This window comes from Diabrotica virgifera, chromosome 2 (genome assembly GCF_917563875.1).
Source record: "Diabrotica virgifera virgifera chromosome 2, PGI_DIABVI_V3a".
Taxonomy (NCBI): Eukaryota; Metazoa; Arthropoda; class Insecta; order Coleoptera; family Chrysomelidae; genus Diabrotica; species Diabrotica virgifera.
Window position 1 is genome coordinate 64,747,703 of NC_065444.1, and position 26,358 is coordinate 64,774,060.

A 26,358-nucleotide genomic window follows, 5' to 3' on the forward strand; every position below is an offset into this window, starting at 1 on the left:
ACGAAGATGCTGGACCTAGGAATGAGAGGAATTGCTGTGGTACTAAGGCAAAACCCGATATGTCAAAAATTATCGATTTTTAGTTTTTAATGCCAATATGTACATTGAGCGATGAAGCATGTGATGACAAAACCCTACATGGCTAAACGCATCCATGTAACCAGTAGATAATAAAATTGTTTCTGATATGTACACTATTACAACAACACCGCGAACTTTTGAACTCATCTGCTGCAAAATCACGTTTTTTGACATATCGGGTTTTGCCTTAGCACCACAGTGTTAAGGTTTAAAATCGCATCAGGAGATAAGACTCTTAAATAACACATATGCACGGCATCTTCCTGAGCAACATCATTAGTAGCAGCAGTCAAAATCAATTAATAACAATTGTTGTGGTGAAGAAATAATTGAACAAATAATATTTGACGAAACGACTGACGTATCCCACGTGGAACAACTTTTTCTAAATTTGGGATACATACACAAAAACAACATTCGTGAAGACTTTGTCAAATTCATTGACGCTTATGAGAACTTAAAAATAATTAGTGAAAATCAAGAAAGAGGGAAAAAACAAGGCCTGGCAGGAGAAGCATCGGAAAAAATAGTATTAAACTTGTTGAAAGAACTGCACTTGGATCCGAAGAAATGTGTATGAGTCGGTACTATGGCAGGAATGGTGAGTTTTAAGGCACTTCTCAAAGTGTGTGAAAAGTGACTTAAAACTCACCATTGTAACCCTAATTTTTAAAAATTACCTCCCGTACTTCTGGTACTCCTACCCAAAAAAAGTTTATGGCCCCTCCCGAAAATCGGTCCTGGATCCGCCCTTGACGTTCCATGGTATTACGCAGGACGGTGATCGTTCATGGACGGTTTCTGGGTCGTGTTAGAACAAACCTAATGATTATACAGGGTGTCCCGAAAAGATTGGTCATAAATTATACCACAGATTCTGGGGTCAAAAATAAGTTGATTGAACCTCACTTAACTATATACAATAGTGCACACAAAAAAAGTTACAGCCCTTTGAAGAAACAAAATGAAAATCGTTTTTTTTCATATATCGAAAACTCTTCTCTCTCTTAAAAAAAATTAAAGTGAAATTTGTGCACCCCATAAAAATTTTATGGGGTTTTGTTCCCTTAAATCCCCCAAACTTTTGTGTACGTTGCAATTATATTATTATCGTGGCACCATTAGTTAAACACAATGTTTTTAAAACTTTTTTGCCTCTTAGTACTTTTTTTTCGAAAAGTGTTTATCGAGATATTTTGAATATTTTTCGAATCCACCACATATTCGTATATTGTTAAGTATTATTATAGACACCTGTTAATATTCTGAAAATTGATTTATAACTTACATTTTTAGGTACCTATATTTTGAAAAAGAAGCCACATCGATAAAAGGTGACTTATCAAAAAAATACTAGGAGGCAAAAAAGTTTTAAAAACACTGTGTTTAACTAATGGTACCACAATAATAGTTTAATCGGAACGTATACAAACATTTTGGGGTTTAAGGAACAAAACCCCCATAAAATTTTTATGTAAATATATTAAAAAAGTTTTAAAAACCTTGTGTTTAACTAATGATTCCACAATAATGAATTAATTGGAAGGTACACAAAAGTTCAGGGGGGTTTAAGGGAACAAAACCCCCATAAAATTTTATTGGTTGGACAAATTTTACTATAATTTTGTTTTAAGATGTTCCTGCCATAAGAATGATACATGTCCATTTTCAATAAAAAATCTCAAGTAGTTTTCGATATATTGAAAAAAATCGATTTTCATTTTGTAACTTCAAAGGGCTGTAACTTTTTTTATGAGCATATTTGTACTAAGGTAAGTTAGGTTCAATCAAACTATTTTTGACCCCAGAATGTGTGGTATAATTTATGACCAATATTTTCGGGACAACCTGTATAATAAGCAACTTAACCAGAAGATTGAATGCAGGAATTGAAATTCACTAGCTATTTTAACATGTTATGGACATTCTGAGATGAAGATAACGACAATATAAAAAAAAATTGATATATCGCGCGAGTTTTATAAAGAAGACGATAGAGCGATATACAAGGAGAATATTTGTAATTCTCAACTTACTCCAATAGATTTTCTTAATAAAATTAAACATCCCAAATTGGAGTCATTATTTCGTAACGTCGTTATAGCGTCAATAATATTTTGCACATTGCCGGTGGAAGTCGCAAAAATGGAAAATATCTTTTAGTTTTCTTTCTCGCATAAAAAATGCTATGAGATCTAAAATGAAACAGGATTAGTTCCGACCTAGCAACTTTGTGCACTGAGAATGATTTGGTAAAATCATGTGATTTTTCGAAAATTAGACATCTTTGCCAATCAAAAAAATCGAAAAGCACCGGTATTGTAAATATTTTCACTATTAGAAAAATATAATCAAAATTTAATAAAAGTTATATTTGAAATGTTTCTTATTATTCTTATTAGGGCTATTTATTATTGATAACGTATGGTCCTAAAGTTTTGGGAAAAATTTCAAAAGCATATAACTCTGACCACAATAATCTTATATTTTCATTAAATTATTCAACAATTTAACTTAACTATCCTTATTATAAATCAAAATTCAAATGACAGACAAGGGACCATTATTTTCGATTTGCCTAATAATTCCCCTGACACGTTGCATCATCCTTTGGACGACCTCGGCGTCAATTTCTCTAATTTTTGTATATATGCGGCGTCTTAACTGTTCCTGATTTTGTGCTTCCCATCCGTTATTATAGACTTTCCGACTTAATATTGCCCAGAACTCTTCAATTGGACGAGCCTGAGGTAGGTTGGGGGATTGTCTGCTTTCGGTACAAAGGTAATGTTGTTAGTTTCGTACCAGTCCCTTGTGATCCTCGCGTAATGACATGAAGCAAGATCTGGCCAAAAGACTATTTGATCATTTGCATGATGTGTGTTCACAAACTGAAGCAATTTAGAGAGACATCTTTGAATATAAATATTTGCGTTTAAGGCTTCGCCTCGAACAACACCAATGTAGGGCTGTGAGATAAAGCCAGCCCCAGAAATTGCACACCATACCAAAATTTTGTCCTCAAATTTTTTCTTACTTTTGAATTTTACTTCATCAGGTACATTTTCGTAATCGTTCGTGTAAAACCCATCGTTACCCTTCATCTCAGAGTTGGACAAAGTAAAATATTTTTCATCGTCCATCACGATCAACTTGTTGACGAAATGCACTCGCCTTAACGCGCGGCAACATCTCGGAATTCTCTCTTATTGATCCTCTGTGTATTTTGGAGCTTTCCTTCTTTTCCGGTAGATAATATTGTTACTCGATAGGGTCCTGTATACTGTAGTCTTTCCAACATGAAATCTTCTGGCCAGTTTTCGCTGTGAGACCCCAATTTTGGTCTTAGCTGCTTCAATCAGTCTTGCCTCTCTTATATGGTTCAAAATCCGCGGTCGGCCACTTTTACGCAAGTTAACACATGGTATCCCTTCTTCACATTCTCTGATTGCGCGATAAATTGTCGATTTGCTTATGTTTTGATCTCGATAAATATTAACAATATCTCGTTTCGACATTCGCCCAACCATATTATAAACACCTCGACGAATATCAATTTTATAAGACATTTTGCAGAGCACAAATCAAAATATTCTGCTTTGTTTATTAAATGTCAATAACTGATGACATTTCAATTCCTTGGATTTCTTTGTTAAATGCATTTTGCTTCTCAATCAGACCAGGTGAAATTTTTCCCAAAACTTTAGGAACATACGTTAATTTTATTTCCATAAAAATTAAACAATTTTTTTCGCTCTTCACTTTTTGCCGGGGGCCAGCTCTTCACTTCTTACCGGGGCCCGCTCTTCACTTCTTACCGGGGCCCGCTCATCCCTCTCGGCGGCCCTGCGCTTGAGCTATATAATATTACGTAATCTAAAATTATTTTAACATAATACATTTAAAAACTTTACCTGCATGTTTTCCTGATTGCTTTCTCCAGACTGAGCTGCTTCCTTTTCAACATCAACAATTTGTTTTTTTAAGGCATCAACTTTACTTATATACTCCCCGCTCATCTGATCTATCCGCTTTTGCTTCTCCGCAATTTCCTCCTTTCGTTTTTCAATCATTTCTTTAGTTTCACCAATTCGAGTACGTTTTAACGATATCTCGTTATCAAAAACTTGTTCCTTAACCGCCGTTATCTTCTGATTTAGTCGGTTTAAGTCACAACTTAAATCATCAACTCTAAAATAAATTTGTAAAGTGAAGTTTGAGATATTGTACTGGAGAAAATGGTGGGTGGTACTATAGTATGCGGTCTACTGCGATGATGTGATACCTACACCTGAAGGATTTGCACAAAATTATGAAATGCAAGGAAACTCTTATAGAAAAAAATATTTATTCCCAAATAATAAACACTAACTTTTAAATAAAAACTAATTTTTGTAAATACCTGGTCATTTTATTTGAAAAGAGGGGTTGATATTTGTGCATATCCTGGAAAAAGATTACGGTGTTATTTGCATAATAGTAAAGAAATTAAATTTGCATAAAGTTTATTGTTAATCCTAAATAGTAGTAGTATAAATGTTTATTAGTATTTAGCAATACATATTCCGCGTACAAAGGTTTGATGCCTTTCATTATTGTGTGCAAACCCTTTTGACATAAGATTATGGTGTTTAACCGTACATGTGTACACTACCGGCAAAAGCAATCTTTACAAAGTAAATAAAACGCATAAGTCAGAAGAGATCATTTTAATTTTACAAATTGTTACTTTGTCATATCAATTTACTGTTTTAGTTTTATTTCCAACCAAATAAATTGATATGACAAATTAAATTATTATTAACTAACTATTAATTTGTAAAACTAAAATAATAATTCTTCTGATTTATGCGTGATATTAGTTGCATATGACCAACTAATAATACCGCAAGAGTACGAAGAAACTGAATATATGTCAAGAAAATTAAGCGAGGAATATAAAAAATGGAGGCTTGAAATAAACATAAGAAAGACATAATTTATGTGTGTCGGTTGGATACAGCACCTGGGTACGATCATCACAAAAGAAGGAAAGTAGACACGATAGAAGAAAGAAACAACCAGTGAAGAAAAGCAATAACCCTTCTAAACAATATAGGCCTGGATCCCGCGTACCAAAAAAAAGTTGATTTGTAGCAAGCTGAAAATTTGTTAATAACTTAACGCCCACATAACAATTTCATGTTCTTAGTAGATTCATAGAACATACTTTTCAGAAAAAGTATATGCTAATAACATGCGTAATTACCATTGCGAATGTGCAGAGCAGATACTGAGTATACTACATTACAGTACTTAAACGTTCTATTTATATACTTAGAATTTACTACCGCACTTCTTTTCAGTATATACCAAGAATATACTTTTTAGAATATTCCAAGGAAGTGCTATAAACCTTCTATTTATATACTTAGAACGTACAACCGCACATCTTTGTATGGGAAGAATATACTTTTAAGAATATTCCAAGAAAGTGCTATAATGCCCAGAAGTATGTTTTCAGCATCACCTAATCTCATATGGTTCTACCAAGTACCTATTATATTTACATATTCTAATTGCATATGAAAATTTAGGTAGCTAGTACCTACATTCTACAATATTACTTAAAAAGTAATTACATATTTATAAATTTTAGTTGTTTATATAAATTATTACTTATATAATATTTAGCTAAACTAAACTATGTATAAGTAACTAAAATTTATATACTTATATGTACTTACCTGGATACCTACTAATTTAAGTAATATCGAGTTATATACCAAAATAGATTATATTTTGAAGCACCGCAAACAAAATAAAGGTATTATGTATGTTCTTTAATATCCTAGTACTTTATCATTCGTCTTCATCCTTAACACTGCATAGATACAAATAATGCCTGTTTTCGTTTTCATATTTTACCGTTGTTTCCTATAACTGATCCCTATTCAGGTAAGAAATGGTAAGAATAAGACTGACTGTTGGCCGTTTGCAGTTTGGTCACCGAACAACATCGGTGCATCGGTGGTTAGTGTTGCCAAATGGAAGAAAATTTCCCTTTTTGCGGGAATTTTCAACATAATAGGTGACATTTCATGTTCAAACATGAAATTTAGAATGTTTTTTAAGGTACATGCTATGCTTGTACTACGCATATACTAAAAAGAATATACTCCGACGAATGTTGGTAGTATATACTTTGAACATGATGCGAACATCATTGTTATGTGGGCGGTGTCTAGTCGGACAAACTTTGATGTATGGGAACACTGGAACAGGGGAAGTTATAATTTGAGGAACGTGATTTTAAATGTGGAAAGTGTCATCCTAACAAGTTTATGATTGTGAAAACTAGCAGGTTGTTTTTAAATTTATTCAATAGCAAACTTTATAAAATATATGAAAAAATGTTTGTCCGATAAATATGTTGGGCATTTTAATAAGTCCGACACGTAGAACATGTCAAATGACAGGAATATTGGTGGTAAATAGCAATCTGATTTTTGCAAGAGAGTTTAATGAAAGGGTAACAAATCAATTTCTAAGTTCTGTCCGACAAAATACATGGGAGTTTTTGTAGTCTGACGTTCGAAATCTGTAATCTGTTCCACAATTAAAACTTCCCATGTTCCGGTGTTCCCGTACATCAAAGTTTGTCCGACTAGACACCGTTAAGCTATTAAATTTTCAGCTTGCTATTAATAAACTTTTTTTTGGTACGCGGAATCCAGGCCTAATATATTTTGGGACCAATCAATAACAAATAGTAGATCAATAACAAACACACGGGGTATATTATATGTAGATGATGAATTCTGTCGATTTTCTGTGATAACAATAACAAACATACAATTTTCTTTGTCAATATCTATTAAACGTACCTATTAGAAAGAAATAATGCACTGAAAAAAACTACGCTAAGGACTATATCAACAACATAATAAGAAATATACATAAAAAATACCTTAGTTTAATGTATTTCTCATATTCTTCATTAAATTGAGTCACAGTGTGCTCTTGTATACTCTCTAAAACGTCTAAGTTCTTATTAATCTCATTATAACTATTTTTCTTCTCACATATACCAGTTTCAAGATTCTCCTTTTCAACTTTTAAAGAATACAATATCTCCAGGAGTTTGAACTCTTCACGGTTTTCATTTATTTGCTGTTTTAGATGTAAATTTTCTTTCCGTAAAGAATCACGATCACCGTCACCTGATGGGTTGTTACCTGCGGAAAATAAATCTCTAAGACGATTGTATTCTTTTACGGCGGCGTCGATAGTGCTTTTAAATTTTTCTTTTTGGTTTTCGGCTTTGGTCAGCAATTCGTTACGATTATTCTCTACATTTTTTGCGTTCTGCTCTAATTCTGTAACATACTTTTGCATTTCTTCTACGATTTCACAAGCATTTTGCTGTCTTTGTACAATATGTGAGGTCTCCTCATCTAATCTTCTAATGTCAGTATTCAATTTATCGGCTTCCAATTGCAGTAACCCAAGAATCTTCTTTTCGGCGTTAATCTTCTGTAGAATATGATTATTTTGTTGTGTAAGGATTTCTGATGTCGTTTTTTGTGTTTTCTAAAACAGTACAATAATACAATACATAAAAGAAATGTTTACTTAATATTTTACGTTTCAATAATTTTATTTTTATTTCTATCAGACATCACTATAAAACTCTGGAAAAGAATAACAGAGAATAATGATCAAAAATATTGTATTATGCGTCTGTCCATCTATGTGTATGTGCTTTAAGGCCGTGTTCTCACCAAATGGTAGAGGTGCCCAAGCGGGGATATTTGCAGTTACTCGAGCGCGTCAGAAAACCTTGTAACCTACCCTGTAAATGTACCCCTACCATATTGGCTCTTAATAGAGGGGAGTTCATTAAGGGGGATCCGTAAAAAAATATATCCTTAGAAAAACTCGAAATCGTCAGATTAAGATAAGGTAAGTTAAGTACATGCATGTACCGGGTGTCCCAATAAGAATGGCTCTCGGCCATATCTCAGGAACCGTTTATACATCATGGTTTATACTACAGCTTTGGCAAGAAAAATTTTATAACAAAAGTTGCCTCGGGAAAAGCCTAGAAATTATTTTCATAATTGTAGGTCCACCGCTAGAGGGCGTAATTGAATATCAAAAATTAAAAAATCAAAATTTTATAAAATTTACCTAATGAAATGGTACTGGAAATATAATCATCGTATTCTTCATAAAATTCTGCGAATATTTGATTTCACAAGTGTAAGTCTAACTTTGCAAATAAGAGGTGGGGGTGAGTGGGAACCTTCTTATGAAAAAATGACTGTAAGTCCGGTTCTGCTAAATCGAATTTTGCATACTTGGTCTTGTTAAAAACAGCTCTTTTTCGTCAACGTAAGAGTCTTATTTTAGAAATAGCCTAATAAGTAATATGCCAGCTAATAGGTGTTATTCAATTATTTTCGGAAATCTAGTTTTCTTTGGAGAATATTAAATACAAGTATGCATTTTTAATCCTGTACTACAAAATTAGACCAAATTAGCAACATAATACCAGAAACCGTATGTCGATATCTTTTTTCTACTTCGAGATATCTTAAGAAATGTGTAAATTTTAAACATAACTGTTGCTGTCACCAGTAAACGAGGTTAAGAAGTAGTGTGCTATGGAAAAAACAAATAAACATTTTCCAGATGTAAACGTATATAATTAATTAAAACAACAATAAGACAAACAACACTATAAAATATAACAAAGAAATAAAAGCAGCTACTATTACTTAGTCGTAGTGACTGCCTAAATATTCAAATTGTTGCCCATCATTTTCGATGCAAGAATTTACTCTTTCAAGAGTAAATTGAATAGCAACAGATTTAACTGTTTTAGACTTTTATTTATGGGGACGGATTAAAGACCTTGTTTTTGCCGCTAGGCCCACTACTCGAGAAAACATGATCTAGAATCTAGAGAATACGAAACGCCATTCAAAACATTGCGAAAGCAGAAATTGAGACTGCTGTTCAATCTACTCTTGAAAGAGTAAAAATGCTTGCATCGAAAATGATGGGCAACAATTTGAACATTTAGGTCGTCATTAAGTAAGTAGTTGCTTTTATTTCTTTGTTATATTTTATAGTATTGTTTGTCTTATTGTTGTTTTAATTAATTATACAGCGTGTCTACTTGAGTTGGAAACATATGGGAAACTTTTTTATTATTAATTTTACGAAAAAAAGTTATTCTTTATAAAAAGTTCTGCATGCCCCAAAACCTAAGATTCAATTATCAGATATCAAATTTTCTCAATATTATACGAGGTATGTCAAAAAATATGAATTTCGGCTAAGGGTAAAGTACCTTTATTTCTCTCAAATATCGAAAATTCTTATTATGAAAAGTTGTTTGGAAATAAAAACCAAGCTCAAATATGTAATTACATGCTTCTAATTGGAAAAAAATATTTTTCAAATTTTTCTCAAATTTATTGATACTAACTTCGTTTTTATTCATTACACATACGATAACTCTTTTATTATTACTTTTACGAAAAAAAGGTATTCTTTATAAAAATCTCTGTATGTCCTAAGACCGAAGATTCAATCAACAGATATGACATTTTATTAATTTTATACGAGTTATGTCAAAAAATATGAATTTCACTCAAGAGTAAAGTACCTTTATTTTTCACAATATTGAAAACAGTTATTAAAAAAGTTGTTTAGAATTAAAAACTATGTGTCAATATGCAATTACATCCTTCTAATTGAAATACTGTGAAATATAAAGGTGCTATAATATTGAGCGAATTTCATATTTTTTGACACACCTCGTATAAAATTAATAAAAGTTGATATATCATGGTTGTGTCTTAGATTTTAGACCATGCAAAGTTTTTTATGAAGAATAACTTTTTTTCGTAAAATGAATAATAAACGAGTTATGATATTTGTAATAATTAAAAACGATGTTGGGTATCCATAAATTTGAGAAAAATATTTTTTTTTTCAATAAGAAGCATGTAATTGTATATTTCATCTTAGTTTTTAATTCCAAACAACTTTTTATCATAAGAATTTTCGATATTGAGAGAAATAAAGGTACTTTACCCTTAGCCGAAATTCATATTTTTTGACATACCTCGTATAATATTGAGAAAATTTGATATCTGATAATTGAATCTTAGGTTTTGGGGCATGCAGAACTTTTTATAAAGAATAACTTTTTTTCGTAAAATTAATAATAAGAAAGTTTCCCATTTGTTTCCAACTCAAGTAGACACGCTGTATACGTTTACATCTGGAAAATGTGTCTTTGTTTTTTCCACAGCACACTACTTTTCCTTAACTTCGTTTACCGGTGATATTAACAGTTGTTTAAAATTTACACATTTCTTAAGATATCTCGAGATAGAAAAAAGATATCGACATGCGGTTTTCGGTATTACGTTGCTAATTTGGTCTAATTTTGTAATACAGGATTAAAAATGCATACTTGTATTTAATATTCTCGAAAGAAAACTAGATTTCCGAAAATAATTGAATAACGCCTACTAGCTGGCATATTACTTATTAGGCTATTTCGAAAATAAGACTCTTACATTGACCAAAAAGAGCTGTTTTTAACAAGACCAAGTATGCAAAATTCGACTTAGAAGAACCGGACTTACAGTCATTTTTTCATAAGAAGGTTTCCACTCACCCCACCTCTTATTTGCAAAGGTAGATTTACACTTGTGAAATCAAATATGCGCAGAATTTTATGAAGAATACGATGATTGTATTTCCAGTGCCCTTTCATTAGGTAAATTTTGTAAAATTTTGATTTTTTAATTTTTGATATTCAATTACGCCCTCTAGCGGTGGACCTACAATTATGAAAATAATTTCCAGGCTTTTCCCGAGGCAACTTTTGTTATAAATATTTTTTTCTCAAAGCTGTACTATAAACGGTTGCTGAGATATGGCTGAGAGCCATTCTTATTGGGACAACCGGTACTTAACTTACCTTATCTAAATCTGACGATTTCTCTGCACTGCATGCAGAGCAGTGTATACTTATTTAAAAAATCTGACGATTTCAGCGGGGCATAATGAAATGGACAAGTCACAAAGTGTCACAAAAAAGAAGCGAATATTTCGCGAAATAAACGTCAGATCGAAAAATTGAAAAATACACGTAGGTATTCAATATTTTTGAAAAATCTCTCGAATGACACTCAACTCTTAAATAGGAGACCCCATTTTTTATTGAAGATTTGGATTTCTTACGTAAAAATAAGTAACTTTTATTCAAGACATTTTTTCGAATTATGGATAGATGGTGCTATAATCGGGAAAAATCAATGTTGGAAATGGAAAATTAAATTAAAAAATGGAAAGTCCCCGCTAAAATGGAAAACTTAACTTTTTTGGTTTTAGGACCTACCTAATCTTCACAATCCAATAGGTCCCCATAACGCTTTAGTAACTGAAAATTTAGCATCCTTGCTTCCCCTACTAAAAGCAACCGGCAGCCGCAACGCAATTATGGTAGGGGAGCCCAAGCGGGGATTTTTGCAGTTACTCGAGCGCGTCAGATTATCATATGGGGAGAAACCTGGTACCCTGCAGATGTACCTCTACCATATATTGGCTCTTAACACAGGGGAGTTCGTTAACGGGGGCCCGAAATAAAAAATCTATCCTTAAAAAAACTCGAAATTGTCAGATTAAGATAAGGTAAATTAAGTACAGTGGAACCCCGATAAGTCGGCCCCGATAACCCGGAACTCCGGCTAACCCGGACCGATTTTTATCAGACAAACATTTCAACAATAAAAATGTATTGCTGTTACAAAATCTCATGAACCTAATTCATTCATTTGGTGACGTCAATATACGAACGAAACGATTGATGAATCCGACATTACTGAAAATATCAGGGTGCAGATGGGACCCTGTCGCGCAATTCGCAGCAAATAAAATAGTCGTATGTTTTTGGCTTCATTTTATTTCGGTTATACATACGCATTTTCAAGGTTCACGAGGTTTTGTACCAACTCTATGTAATATAATATTTGAGAGATAATGGAACCGGATTGAACTACATATACCATAGTCCTTTATTTTTTTGAAACTGTCTGTGTTAGCATTGTTTAGAAAAGACTATTAAAATTCTTTTTTTAACAATGGTCTTAGTCATCACTGTTATTTAAATAACATAATATCAGAGACGGTATTGTGTGTAGTAAAGTCGTATTATTGTTCGCTTCCGTTTTGTAATCGTTCGTAAATTTATTCAGATTTTGTGTTTGCGTGTCTTTTGTCTATAAGGGCAACAAAACGTAAAAATGTTGTAGTGACAATGGAAAAGAAACTAGAAGCATTAAGTAGAATTGATAAAGGTGAATCTTGCAGCATTATATTATGGTGTCGGTACATCTACAGTATCGGATTGGAAGAAAAATAGAACTAAAATCGAAGATTTTTTTTTCAAAATGATAACAAAAGACAGTTTAATCGGTAATCGGTGCAAAGCTAATAAAGCTAAGAATGAGACTTTTGACGACGCTTTGTATGTGTGGTTTTGTGTGGAATGCGAACGTGGTTTACCAGTGTCTGTGTGACAATTATAACGGAGTTTATCTGTAAGCATACCATATTTTATTAATTTTTACCATTTTCTCCGGCTAACCCGGATTTTCGATAACCCGGATCGGCCGCGGTCCCAATTAATCCGAGTTAACGGGGTTCCACTGTACATGCAAAAGAGTGTATATTTTAAAAATCTGACGATTTGGTCGGGGCGTAAGGAAATGGGTGGGTCCCAAAGTTTCACAAGAAAAAAGCGAATATTTCGCGAAATGAATGACAGATCGAAAAACTAAAATATATGTGCTCAATATTTTTTAAAAATCTATCGAATGATACCAAACACGACTTCCCACGGAGAGGGGTGGGGGGTAAATTTAATATTTTAAATACGAATCCCGCGATATTTCGCGAAAGGAACATCAGATCGAAAAACTGTAAAATATACTTGTTCAATATTTTTTAAAAATCTATCGAATGGCACCAAACACGACCCCCCGCGGAGGTGGGGTGGGGGGTTACTTTAAAATCTTAAATAGGGGCTCTCATTTTTTTGCCGATTTGGATTCCTTACGTAAAAATAAGTAACTTTTATTCGAAACAATTTTTCGAATTATGGATAGATGGCGTTATAATCGAAAAAAACCATTGTTGAAAATGGAAAATTAAATTAAAAAATGGCAAGCGCCCACTAAAATGGAAAACTTTACTTAACTTTTTTTGGTTTTAGGACCTATTCGTCACAACCCAATAGGTCACCAAAGCGCTCGAGTGACTGCACATTTAGCATACTTTGCTCCCCTACCATTACAATAAGACCGCAACTTTAGTTGAGTTGCTCTTGTGTAATTACTGAAATCGATTGTTTTTAAGAAGTCTCTTGTGCTCAACGAGGGCCATAAAATTCAAAATTCTTATTGTCTCGTCTGTGATGACTAAACTATTCTAGGCAACTGTGGAGGGCAACTGGCGACTGCTACATCTAGAAATTTTGAACTGGGACGCGATATGCAGCGGTGACTAATGCAATTGGTTAAGTTGAAGTTGAGTGGCCATTTATTAGGTTGGAACACGTATATTTACAATGTCGGCTGTCAAAATTTCCAATGTGTTTTAAATGTATCTATTCATTTTTTTCGAATCCTGAGAAAAATAATAAGTATTTTTGAAAAAAAAAGAAAATAATCGTTTTCGTTTTAATTCAATTCGAGTCTCTTGCCATCCTCTGACACCTGATGTTTCGGAATCTATTCCTTGTCAAAGAGGCTTTACAAGAAGACTGAATTGAACCATAACGAAACGAATAACTGCAGATATTGAAATATTTGCAGCGGAGTGTGGTTAGACTGTCCACTAAGGCGGAATGACGAAATGAGTGAAAATAATTTCGACCACGAGTCCAGTATTCTGTTAACCGAGGTACAATAGTACCAAGCGGCGCCGCTAGGAGAACACTCCAAAAATGCCGCAGATTACTTTAATGACACGTGGTCATTTTGTACTCTAAAACCGAGTAAGGTATTGTTACGCGGTTGACTCTACTATTTTATTTATTTATATTTTTAGGCACTAATTTTAATTTAAATAAAGGAAGACTTACTTATATTATTTTATTTACATCGCTTATTTATTTAATTAAAAATTATACTGGCGTCAAACAGCGACAGCTTGCATAAATGGAAAATCAACAGAAATATGCAAAATACAAAGAGGCATCAGACAGGGTTGTATACTGTCCCCACTGTTGTTCAATTTGTATTCAGATAGAATATTTAAGGAAGCGCTGCATAATTTGGAATGGGGTGTGAAGGTTAATGGAATTCTGATAAATACAATCAGATATGCAGACGATACAGTTATTTTAAGTGATGATATGAATGGATTACAACACCTTTTAAATGCCATTGACAGAGTGGGAAGAGAGTTTGGCCTAAATATAAACTGTTCAAAAACAAAGTACATGGTATTTAGCCGTTTGGCCCATCAAGATTCACGGTTATATGTTGATGGTCATATGATTCAAAGAGTACCCAGTTTTAAATATCTTGGTTGCCATATTACTGAACAACTAGATCCAGATAAAGAGATAAAATGTAGAATCGAGATAGCCCGCACGACATTTTTAAAAATGAGGTCATTCTTCTGTAATGATACCTTGCAACTTCAACTTCGAAAGCGCATGATTAAATGCTACATTTGGTCAGTCCTCTTGTATGGTGTCGAAGCATGGACATTAAAAATATCCACCATTAACCGTTTGGAGGCCTTTGAAATGTGGCTGCACAGACGTATTCTAAAAATACCATGGACGGCTATGCTGACAAATGTGGCAGTCCTTAAGAGAGCAAACGCTACCCGCGAGCTGCTTGATAACATCAAATATAGAAAGATGGCCTATTTTGGACACGTAGTAAGGGGAGACCGGTATAATATTCTTCAACTTATTATGATGGGTAAAATCGAAGGACGCAGAGGAATTGGTAGAAAGCAGGCCTCTTGGTTGAAGAATATCCGGGAGTGGACAGGAATAAAGAAAGCAGAACACCTATTTAGAATAGCTCGAGACAGAGACAGTTTCGCCATGTTAATCGCCAACGTCAAGGGGACTTGATAGGGCACGTTAAGGAGAAGATTTATTTAATAGTTACAAATAACACTAACTAACACATCTAATTTATTTACAAATTCAAATTTATGATTTAATTAACTAAACATAATAATTCCGATAACTAATAAATACATTTCAATACATTCGATTCGAATACATTAAATTACGCGACACGCTTCGATCAATGAATGACTGGCCTGCGGACGAATTCCTGTTCTTATATACTTTGACAGCGGTCGTCTCGAATTCCATGGTCGAGGCTCGTATTCTCTAGATCCTTCTCTCAGAAATAGGCCAGATTGTGAGGCCATTTATAATATGTGCCCACATTATAAACAACGTCACAGTATCGTACAGGTAGCGCCGCTAGGAGAACACTCCAATAATGCGTCGCAGATTACTTTAATGAAACGTGATCATTTTGTACTCTAAAACCTGTAAACCTGTCTTTGTAAGGTATGTGCATACCTTACTCGGTTTTAAAGTACAAAATGACCACGTTTCATTAAAGTAATCTGCGACGCATTATTGGAGAGTTCTCCTAGCGGCGCCGCTTGGTCCTATTTTGTATCTCTGTTAACAGAATACTGGACTCATGGTCGAAATTATTTTCACTCATTATTTTTGAAAAATTTAAATGCAGAAAGAAAAAGATAAAGTTATTACCGAGCGCCGAAAGTCCCTGTAAACTTCTATACCGTTTATTTTAATAAGATACAGGGGTGAAAATAAAAGAGGAAATTACTTAAGCGTGATTTTTAATTGCAAATATTTCATTCAAAAGAAACTTTTTATTTATTCTAATGGACATTTGGCCCTCGGTAATAACGTAATCTTTCATTCTGTTTCAATTCAAATTTTTCAAAAATACTTATTACTTTTCTCAGGATTCGAAAAAATGAATACCTACATTTAAAACACATTGAAAATTTTGACAGGCGACATTTTGCGCCTTTCCCCTTAAATACACATGTTCCCACCTAATAAACCCCGTTCCCCTTAAACAATAGCGCCGAGTCGCGTTGCGGTCATGCGGTCGCCAGTTGCTTTTGGTGAGAACTGCCCCTATAAGACTTGAAGGAACATTTCTAAGGTTAGTTCAATTCTAACATAAGCTTGGACGTACCTAAGTTTCAGGCTAGCGTCCTGAAACTTAAAGTATTATATACCTCAAAAAAACACCCTTTAATTATTAGGGTAGGGGAGCCCAAGCGGGGGTTTTGTGCTTTACTCGAGAGCATCAGAAGATCGCATGGGGAGAAACCGTTTAACATGTAAATGTAGGTACACCTAACATACAGTGTGCTGGAATAAGTGTTACCCCTCCTTATTAACTTATTTATTTTTTACATATAAGCAAAACGCTCGGACAGGTCGATTTTTAAAAAATCATAGTATATTATAGCATCAATGTTTTGAACTTTACGCGATCCCTCTTCATAGGTGACAGGCATAACTTTGATTTTTTAAATGGGAAAGTACATATTATGTGACACCTTATTTAAAAGCTTTTGAAATACTGATTATAAAGATGTATAATACTTTAATCCTTTTTGACAGCGTAGGCGCAAAATTTTGGTCGAATTATTTTTAAATGTATTATTTTTTTTAGAATTCTGAGAAAACATAAGTATTTTTGAAAATTTTAAACCCAGAATGAAAGATTACATTATTACCGAGGGCCGAAAATCCCTTAGAATAACCAAGAAGTTTTGTTAGAATCAGCTATTTGAAATTAAAAATCACACTAAATTTTCGTTTTTTTTTTCACCCCTGTAACTTATTAAAATAAACATTATAACATTTCTCAGGGACTTTCTACCCTCGATAATAATGTAATCTTTCATCCTACGTTCAAACTTTTCACAAGTACTTATTAGTTTTCTCAGGATTCGAAAAAAATGATTGCACTTAAAAAGCATTGCAACGGAAATTTTGCGCCTTCGCTCTTAAAAAGTATTAAATTATTATGCTTTTTCTCATGAGGATCTTTCAATGCGTCACAGTTTTTCGATTTCTTTCTAACGCATTAAATTACATGTGACAGAAAAAAAATGCACGTCGGTGATTACATTTCGTCGGTGATATTTATAACATTTATTCTAGTTGTCAATAGATGGCGCTATAATCGAAAAAAAAAATTATTTAGTAATTATAATAATATATCTACGAATATAATCTGTACAATTTATAAGACTATACAAATCAAAGAAAATACCATTTTATAAATGCAATAAACACAATTGATTTGATTTTATGCCAAATTGCAAATAAAATGTGACAACTGTCAGATTTAACTAAAATGTCTTGTTACTAAAATGTATCTATATTATCACGGACTTACCTTTTTTTCTATCATTTGTGACGCACTGAAAAATGCTCATGAAAAGAAGCATATACACTTTTGTAATCAGTATTTAAAAAGCTTTTAAATGAGGTGTCACATGATGTACTTTCCTATTTAAAAAAATCAAAATTATGACTGTCACCTGAAGAAGGCTTGCATAAAGTTCGAACCATTGATGCTATAATATACTATGAATATTTTAAAAATCGATCTGTCCAAGCATTTTGCTTATGTGCTAAAAATAAATAAGTTAATAGGGAGGGGTAACACTTATTCCAGTGCACTGTATATATGGACTCTTAATACAGGGCGTACGTTGAGGACAATCCGTAAAAAAATATATTCTTAGAAAAATATAAGCGCGACAGATTAAGACAAGGTAAGTTAAGTATAATATGAAGAACAGTATATATTTCAATAATCTGACGATTTGAGAGGGGCGTAATAGCCCAATAAATGATCGTTTTGGAGTGTAATTTCCAGGGGCAAAACTCCGAATTGCATGAAAATTTGGATTTAGGTTCTACTTACACTCCACTTCAAAGTTGAATTTGTGCCGTTGGTTGCTTTTACTTGGGGGGTGACATTTACCCCTTCTCGGGGGGTGAAAAACGCGTGTTTAAAATAAGGCCGGAAATGGATAAATTGACTTATTTTAACCACCTTTTGTTCTATAAAGTTTTTTACGTAAGTCAATACTTTTCGAGTTATTCGCGATTTAAAATGTTGATTTTTCGACAAAAAACTACGTTTTCAGACCGTTTTTCCCAAATAACTCAAAAAGTAAATATTTTATCGAAAAAAATATTTTTACCAAAAGTGTAGCCTATAAAAAAACGAAAAAAATTGGGTACCAGTAAAGTCTACAAATTGAGTAGAAGCAAAGTTGTAGCTCATGAAAAATACGTTCTTATTCGTCTAATTCCAAATCAAATAATTCAACGCTAAATCTCCGAAGAAAGAAGCGTTTTTCGGGAAAACCTTATTGACATTTTTAAAATATCGAAAAAAGCTTATTATTTGTTTTTTACAAAAGTTTACAGCATCAAAAATAAACAAGTTACACTGAAAAAATAAGTTGGCCCCTTTTTTTGATAAAAGAAATCGTGAAAACCTCCCTCTATTTAGCACCCTAAATGAAATTAATCGTTTGGCTTTACCATGTATTTTAACTGTATGTGTATTGTTTATATGATCTGTAAGTTTGATTGGTTTAAAGTGCTTATTTTTGAAAACATATGGTTTTATATTAAAAAAAAAAATTTCTAAAAATTTTTGAAAAATTTCATTTTTTCAAAATAACTTAAAAAGTATTAGTGATAAGAAAAATCTTAAAGAGTAAAAAAATGTAGGTTTTGCTATTATAAATATGCTAGCTTCATTGTGTTTCTCCGTAAGACAAAAATTGGTTAAGATATGGCTGTTCAAAATTTGCATACACTCGTGATTAGTGACCCATTCAAGCTTTCTCAATTATAACCCTTTAAAAAATAAACACTTTTAACGGGTGAGACTGACAGATCATATAAAAAATAGATAGGTAAGTAAATTGTTTGTAAAGCGGTAGCGATTAATTTGGGGAGCTAAACACGGCGAGATTTTCATGATTTTTTACAAAAAAAAGAGGGCCAACTTTATTTTGAGCGTAACTCGCTTATTTTTAATGCTAAAACTTTTGTTAACAATTAAAACAAAGCTTTTTATAAACACTTTAAAAAAGTTTAAATGGGTTTTTCCCGAAAAGTGCTTAATTTTTCGGTGATTTCACCTTGAAATATTCGATTTGGAATTAGACGAATAAGAACGTATTTTTCATGAGCTACAACTTTGTTTTTATTTAATTGATAGACATTAATGATACACCATTTTTTTGGGTTTTTATAGGCTACACTTTTGCTAAGGATATTTTTTTCGATAAAATATTTACTTTTTGAGTTATTTGCGAAAAACCGTCTGAAAACGTAGTTTTTTTGTCGAAAAATCAACATTCTCAATGGCAAATAACTCAAAAAGGATTAACTTAAATAAAAAACTCTATAGAACAAAAGTTGCTTAAAATCAGTCAATTTATACATTTCCGGACTTATCTTGAACGTATGTATTTTCACCCCCGAGAAGGGGTGACTGTCACCCCCCCGTAAAAGCAACCAACGACACAATTTCAACTTTGAAGTGGAGGGTAAGTAGAACCTAAATCCAAATTTTCATGCAATTCGGAGTTGCCCCTAAAAATTACACGGTATCGCCGAATTTCCCGTTCATTTACTGGGCTATAAGGAAATGGGCGAGTCACAAAGTTTCACAAAAAAGCGAATATTTCGCGAAATGAACATCAGATCGGAAAACTGAAAAATACGTGTTCACTATTTTTCAAAAATCTATCGAATGATAACAAACAAGACCCCACGGATGTGGGACGTGCGGGACAGTCCGTAAAAAATTCTATTTTTAGAAAAACTCGAAAACGTCAGATTAAGACAAGCTAATTTAAGCACATGAAGAATACTACCTATAGGTATACCTATTTAAAAAATCTGAAGGTTTGAGGAAATGGGTGAGTCACAAAGTTTCACAAAAAGCGAATGTTTCACAAGATGAACATCAGATCGAAAAACTGAAAAATTCGTGTTCAATATTTTTTAAAATCTATCGAATGATACCAAACACGACCCCCACGGAGGTGGAGTGGGGGTAACTTTAAAATCTTAAATACAGGGTGATTGATTAGTAGGGTAAAGCTCAATAGTTCCGCTATAGTAATAGATAGCAATGAAAGTTAATAACAAAAATTTTAGTCACCTTTGAGTTTCACATTACAAAATTAGTTAGAATGTTACAGGGTGTTCGATAATACAGTGGCAGACCTAACTTATGTTTTTTTAAATGGAACACCCTATATTTTATTTTATATTCGAAATCCTGTTAACTTCTTCATCACAAAAATATAAAGCTTTGTAATGTTATACAGGGTATTTACAAAGTTATAACCAATTTTGTATGAAAATCGTAACAAGTTCAACTCCCTGTATAAATTAAAATAAGCACAACAGCAATAATTTATTAATGCCATATTTTTTATTTATTGTCAAAATTTTTAAGAATTATTACTATTGCTAATTTTCTTTATATCAAATACAGGGTGAGTCAAAACGCAAGTACATTATTTTCTCAGTAATGTTAAATGAAACACCCTGTATTTTATATCATTATTGAAAAGTAACATTAACGTACTTTAATTTTTATATAACATTCCCTATGCCCAAATTTATTAGTTTTGAGACTTCTGAGCTTCACCGATGAGGCATAAGGATGCTGAAATAGCTTATATATGGAGATGGTGGTCCAACTCTGAATCAAATATAAACAAAACCTGCCTTGATCTTTTTTATCTTATTAGTTTTCATTTTTCAGAGCAAATTATTTTAGGTGTTTAAATTTATCTAAATTTTAAGTAAGCCATGACTGAATTGACAATTGAAGATTACCGATTATCAATCCGGTAATCAATGTAACACTGTAGCAAATAAAGAAATAAAAATAATTTATTAGTAATACATTTTACAAACAAAAACACAACCACTTACTACATGCAACATTTTTGACACAATTAAAAACTATCTTTTTATGTAAATGCAACAAATAAACCAAGAAAATTAGTAATAAATTTTACTCAATCGGTTAGTAATTTATGGATTTCTAACCTTTGAAGTAATCATGAAGCGACTTATTACTTACTTTACTTTCCCAGCTAGCCGGGAAAGTACTTTCCCGGCTAGCATCTGTCACTTTTCTACCTGTAAATGTCAATGTCATTTTTGATTAAAAGATGGTTTAGAAAGAATAGAATCCACTCAACATTTATTTAATTAAGAAACAACAACAACAATAACAAAAAGAACACTATTTGGAATTATAAATATTAATAGTTACATTGGAATTATGATTACTATTAACTATTATTAAAGTTGTTTTGTTACCTAGCAACGATCTCACAGGTTACTTAAAATAATTCATCTTATCACATAATAAAAATGGATACAGATATTTGAAACGAAATTATTATCGGTAAATTGTGAGTATTAGAAATCCATAAACTACTGACCGATTGTGAGTAAAATAGTACTTATACAAACCTCGCGGGAACTCATTCTAGCCTCGCGTCTGTAGTTTACCTCGGTGCTTCGCACCTCGGTAAACCACCTTGCCGCTCGGCTGAAACAGAGTACTTTCCCGCTAGGTATGTAAGTAATATACTATTACAAAAAAACACACAAACACAAAATACAATATTTTGTGAAGACAATTAAACACTACTTTTGTATGTAAATGTAACAATGTAACAAATAAAGAACGAAACATAATTTATCAGTAACACATTTTGCAAAAAAACATGTTTGAAAAAATTAGAAGCTACTTTTAATAAACTATTTTTAATATTTAATTACATAAGGTGTTCAAAATTATCTCGTAACACATTTATGTACGCCTAAAAACGATCATCGAATGAGCTGCTTACTCTACGGAGCATTTGTAAATTAACACATCGAAATACACTTTGTATTCTATTTTTCATCTCATCCCTTGTTGTTGGAGGTATTTTATAAACTTCATTATTAACGTAACCCCAAAAAAATCAGTCCAGTTTATTAAATTCTGGTGATTTGGGTGGCCACGCTACTGGTCCATTGAAAAATGAAAATATCTCGAAAACTAATAAATTTAGACATAGGGAATGTTATCTAAAAATTAAAGTACGGTAATGGTACTTTTCAATAGTGATATAACATACAGGGTGTTCCATTTAAAATTACTGAGAAAATAATGTACTTGCGTTTTGACTCACCCTGTATTTGATATAAAGAAAATTAGCAATATCGACCATTCTTGAAAATTTTGACAATACGTTAAAAAATATGGCATTAATAAACCATTGTTGTTTTGCTTATTTTTATTTATACAGGGAGTTGAACTTGTTATGATTTTCATATAAAATTGGTTATAACTTTGTAAATACCCTGTATAACATTACAAACCTTTATATTTTTGTGATGGAGAAGTTAACAGGATTTAGAATTTAAAATAAAATATAGGGTGTTCCATTTAAAAAAACATAAGTTTGGTCTGCCACTGTGTTATCGAACAAACTGTAACATTCTAACTAATTTTGTAATGTGATGCTCAAAGGTGACTAAAATTTTTGTTATTAACTTTTATTGATATCTATTACTATAGCGGAGCTATTGAGCTTTACCCTACTAATCAATCACCCTGTAGAAACCCCGCGATATTCCGCGAAATGGACATCAGATCGAAAAACTGAAAAATACGTGTTCAATATTTTTCAAAAATCTATCGAATGACACCAAACATGACCCCCCTCCCAACAGTAACCTCCCAAGGTGTAGTGGGAGTTTACTTTAAAATCTTAAATAGGAACTCCCAATGTTTTATTGCAGATTTGGATTCGTTACGGTAACTTTTATTCGAGAAATTTTTTCGAAATATAGATATATGGCGCTATAATCGGAAAAACCGATTATTGAAAATTTGTATCCGCTCACCCCTCCCCCTGTCCCCACTATAATGGAAAACTTTTTTGGTTTTAGAACCTAATCATCACAACCTAGGTGCCCACGACTTTTTAGTACATTGCTGCAAATTTAGCATCCAAGGCTCCCTTACTATTAATAAAAATTAAAAAGAGGTAAACATTTAAAAATGCTAGGTATAAGTAAATTGTTAGATACTTATAGTCCAAGTAATGAAGCTTAAAATAGGACAAAACCTCGCAATTTTTACAGAATGGATCGATTTGCTTGAAAATTTGAGAATAAGTAGTGAATAGTCCAAGGATCAAAATCTATATCATGCCGAAAGGCGCTTTTACCATAGAGGTGGTTGCCACCCCATGTCGGGAGTGAAAATTTTTTATTATATCTTGACCGCAAAAGTTGGTAAAAACATTCATTCTAAGCAAAAAATGTTCTATATATTTTTTTGATAAAATTAATAGTTTTCGATTTATTTGCTATCGAAAGTGTTAGTTTCATATTAAAAAAATTAATGTTTTTAATCAGTTTTCTGCAAATAACTCAAAAATTTTTCGTTTTATCAAACAACTTTGCTTAACAAAAATGTACCTTTTGAAAAATCAACAAAACCATTTTTTTAAATTTTCTTTAAGACCAATAGTAATCGAGCTATACTTTATTATATGTTAGCTCTTCTTCGTTAAATGCTAAATATTGTAGTTTCAAAGTCAAAAGACGGGAAAACTATGCATTTTTCGAGGAGAATTTGTTTAAACTAACTTGAAGTATTTAAAAATATCTATCTCCAGAAATAAAAAAGTCTTTAGCTCAAAAATTAAGTGGCTTATAAAAGAATATCAGATTCTATATTTTTCAGCGAAAAAGTGATCGAAAGCAAACCCCTAATCACCACCCTGATTAGAATTAGTCATTGACCTTATTTCGTCTTCTTTATTTAGGTATTATTGATAGGTTCTAGAAGTTTAACTGGTTTAGAATGATTAGTTTTTAAAAAAATGGAGTCAAAAGCAAATATCGAATTTTTGAAGTTTGGTAAAAATTCCCTTTTCTTCAGAATAGAAAGATTATCATCAGAGATACCAAAAAATATTTAAATATGAAATTGTAGCTTATTTAAATCCCAAGAACCTAATTTAAAAACATTTTTTCTACGGTAAAAATTGAGTGAACTATTGACAATTAAATCTTGTAATAACACGCAAAAATCACCTTTACCAACCCTTTCAAAGTATCACTTTTTGCGACTGAGGATTTTAAAAGGATTTAATATTAATAGTCTTATAGATCTTGTAAAAACCTACAAAATTGTTTTTTACCAAACTTTCTAAGATAAAAATTAAAAAGGTTACAGTTAAAAAATCAATACATATTTTTGAAAAAAAAAAAAGAAATCCTATTGGAAGCATAATAATGTAAGTTAGCTTTGCTTTTAGTCATTGGCCTTATTTATTCTTCTTTATTTATGTATTATTAATATATTCTAGAAGTTTGACTGGCTTAGAATGATTAGTTTTTAAAAAAACGGGAGTTAAAACGAAGAACGAATTTTTGTAGCTTGGTAAAAAATTCCATTTTCTTCAGAATATTAAGAGTAGCATCAGAGATGCGAAAAAATGTTTCAATATAAAATTGTAGGTTATTCAATTCCCTAGAACTTGGTTTAAAAAAATTTTTTTTACGGCAAAAATTCAGTGAATAGTAAATGAGTATATATCGAAAAACATTGATTTTTCTGTATAAAACTCACACTTTCGATAGCGAATAAATCGAAAAGTATTAATTTTATCAAAAAAATGTATAAGGCATTTTTTGCTTAGAATGAATGTTTTTATCAACTTTTGCAGTCAAAATCTAATAAAAGATTTCCACCCCTAAGATGGAGTGGAAATCGCCCCCATGGTAAAAGCGCCTTTCGGCATCATATAGATTTTGATCCTTGGACTATCCACTACTTATTCTCAAATTTTCAAGCAAATCGATCGATTCTGTAAAAATTGCGAGGTGAAATGCTTCGGTTCCTGGACTATTACAAACTTGTCCAAAAATGAGTTTATAATTTTTGCGTCAAAAGAAGGCTTTAAAATTTGCAAATCCATTAATTGAATAGTTATAAATAGACCAATAAATGACCGTTTTGGAGTGTAATTTTCAGGGGCAACTCCGAATTGCATGAAAATTTGGATTTAGGTTCTACTTACCCTCCACTTCAAAGTTGAATTTGTCCCATTGGTTGATTTTACTTGGGGGGTGACAGTCACCCCTTCTCAGGGGGTGAAAAAACTCGTGTTTAAAATAAGCCCGGAAATGGATAAATTGACCGATTATAAGCAACTTTAGTTCTATAAAGTTTTTTACGTAAATCAATACTTTTCGCGTTATTCGCAATTGAAAATGTTGATTTTTCGACAAAAAAAAACTACGTTTTCAGACCGTTTTTCGCAAATAACTAGTGATGAGCAAAACAAGAACAAGACCAAGACCAAGACCAGGCTAGTCTTGGTCTTGGTCTTGTTCTTGCAAGCTCGGTCTTGGTCTTGGTCTTGCAGCTAAAAGGCAGTCTTGGTCTTGGTCTTGCACTAGCCGGTCTTGTTCTTGGTCTTGGTCTTGATGCAAGAGTCTTGCTGGTCTTGCTTTTTTGGTAGTAATAATTTGAACCAAACAATTTCGAATAAAATGTACATTGAAATAAATAAAGATGTGAAGAATGAAACTATATTTTTTGCTTTAAAATTTTAACAGAATGTAGAATGTAGTTTCAAACGGATACCAATTTTAACATTATACATTCACCTAATGACCTAATTATTTCTCTCTATATAAAGAGATTAGCATAAGCGCCCATACACACGGGCAGGAGGGGGCGTGCCCCCCCCTAGCTTTTCGGGAAAGAACAAAAATTAAAATTATATTACAAAACGTATTTTTATCAAAAAATTATTGGATAATTTTGAGAGATAAATTGGAAACAACATATTTATTAATAAAAAATTCACATATTGGGCAATTAATGGTTTAACAGAAAATAAATCTGTGTGTCTGTGACAGCGGTCTATATGGAATGTGCATAATACACATTTCGGACAGTCACGGTATGCTATTAACGAAAACATTGAAAGATATTAGAAACGTGGGAACATAATATATCTATACTGTAATCGACACCCAAAATTACAAATTAAATAAATCATTTATAATACTTCAAAGCAAATCATATCAGC

At 32.3% G+C, this 26,358-nt stretch overlaps 1 protein-coding gene across 1 annotated transcript in view; it reads right to left on the reverse strand.

The window, feature by feature from the left end:
• Positions 1-26,358, reverse strand: part of LOC114330088 (centromere-associated protein E-like) — a 61,524-nt gene that overhangs the window by 24,928 nt on the left and 10,238 nt on the right. Inside the window, exons 3-4 of the mRNA XM_028279403.2 lie at positions 7,031-7,653; positions 3,996-4,272 (exon numbers count right to left, since the gene is read on the reverse strand). Coding sequence (XP_028135204.1) covers positions 3,996-4,272; positions 7,031-7,653 — 900 coding nt within the window. The remainder of the gene's footprint in view (positions 1-3,995; positions 4,273-7,030; positions 7,654-26,358) is intronic.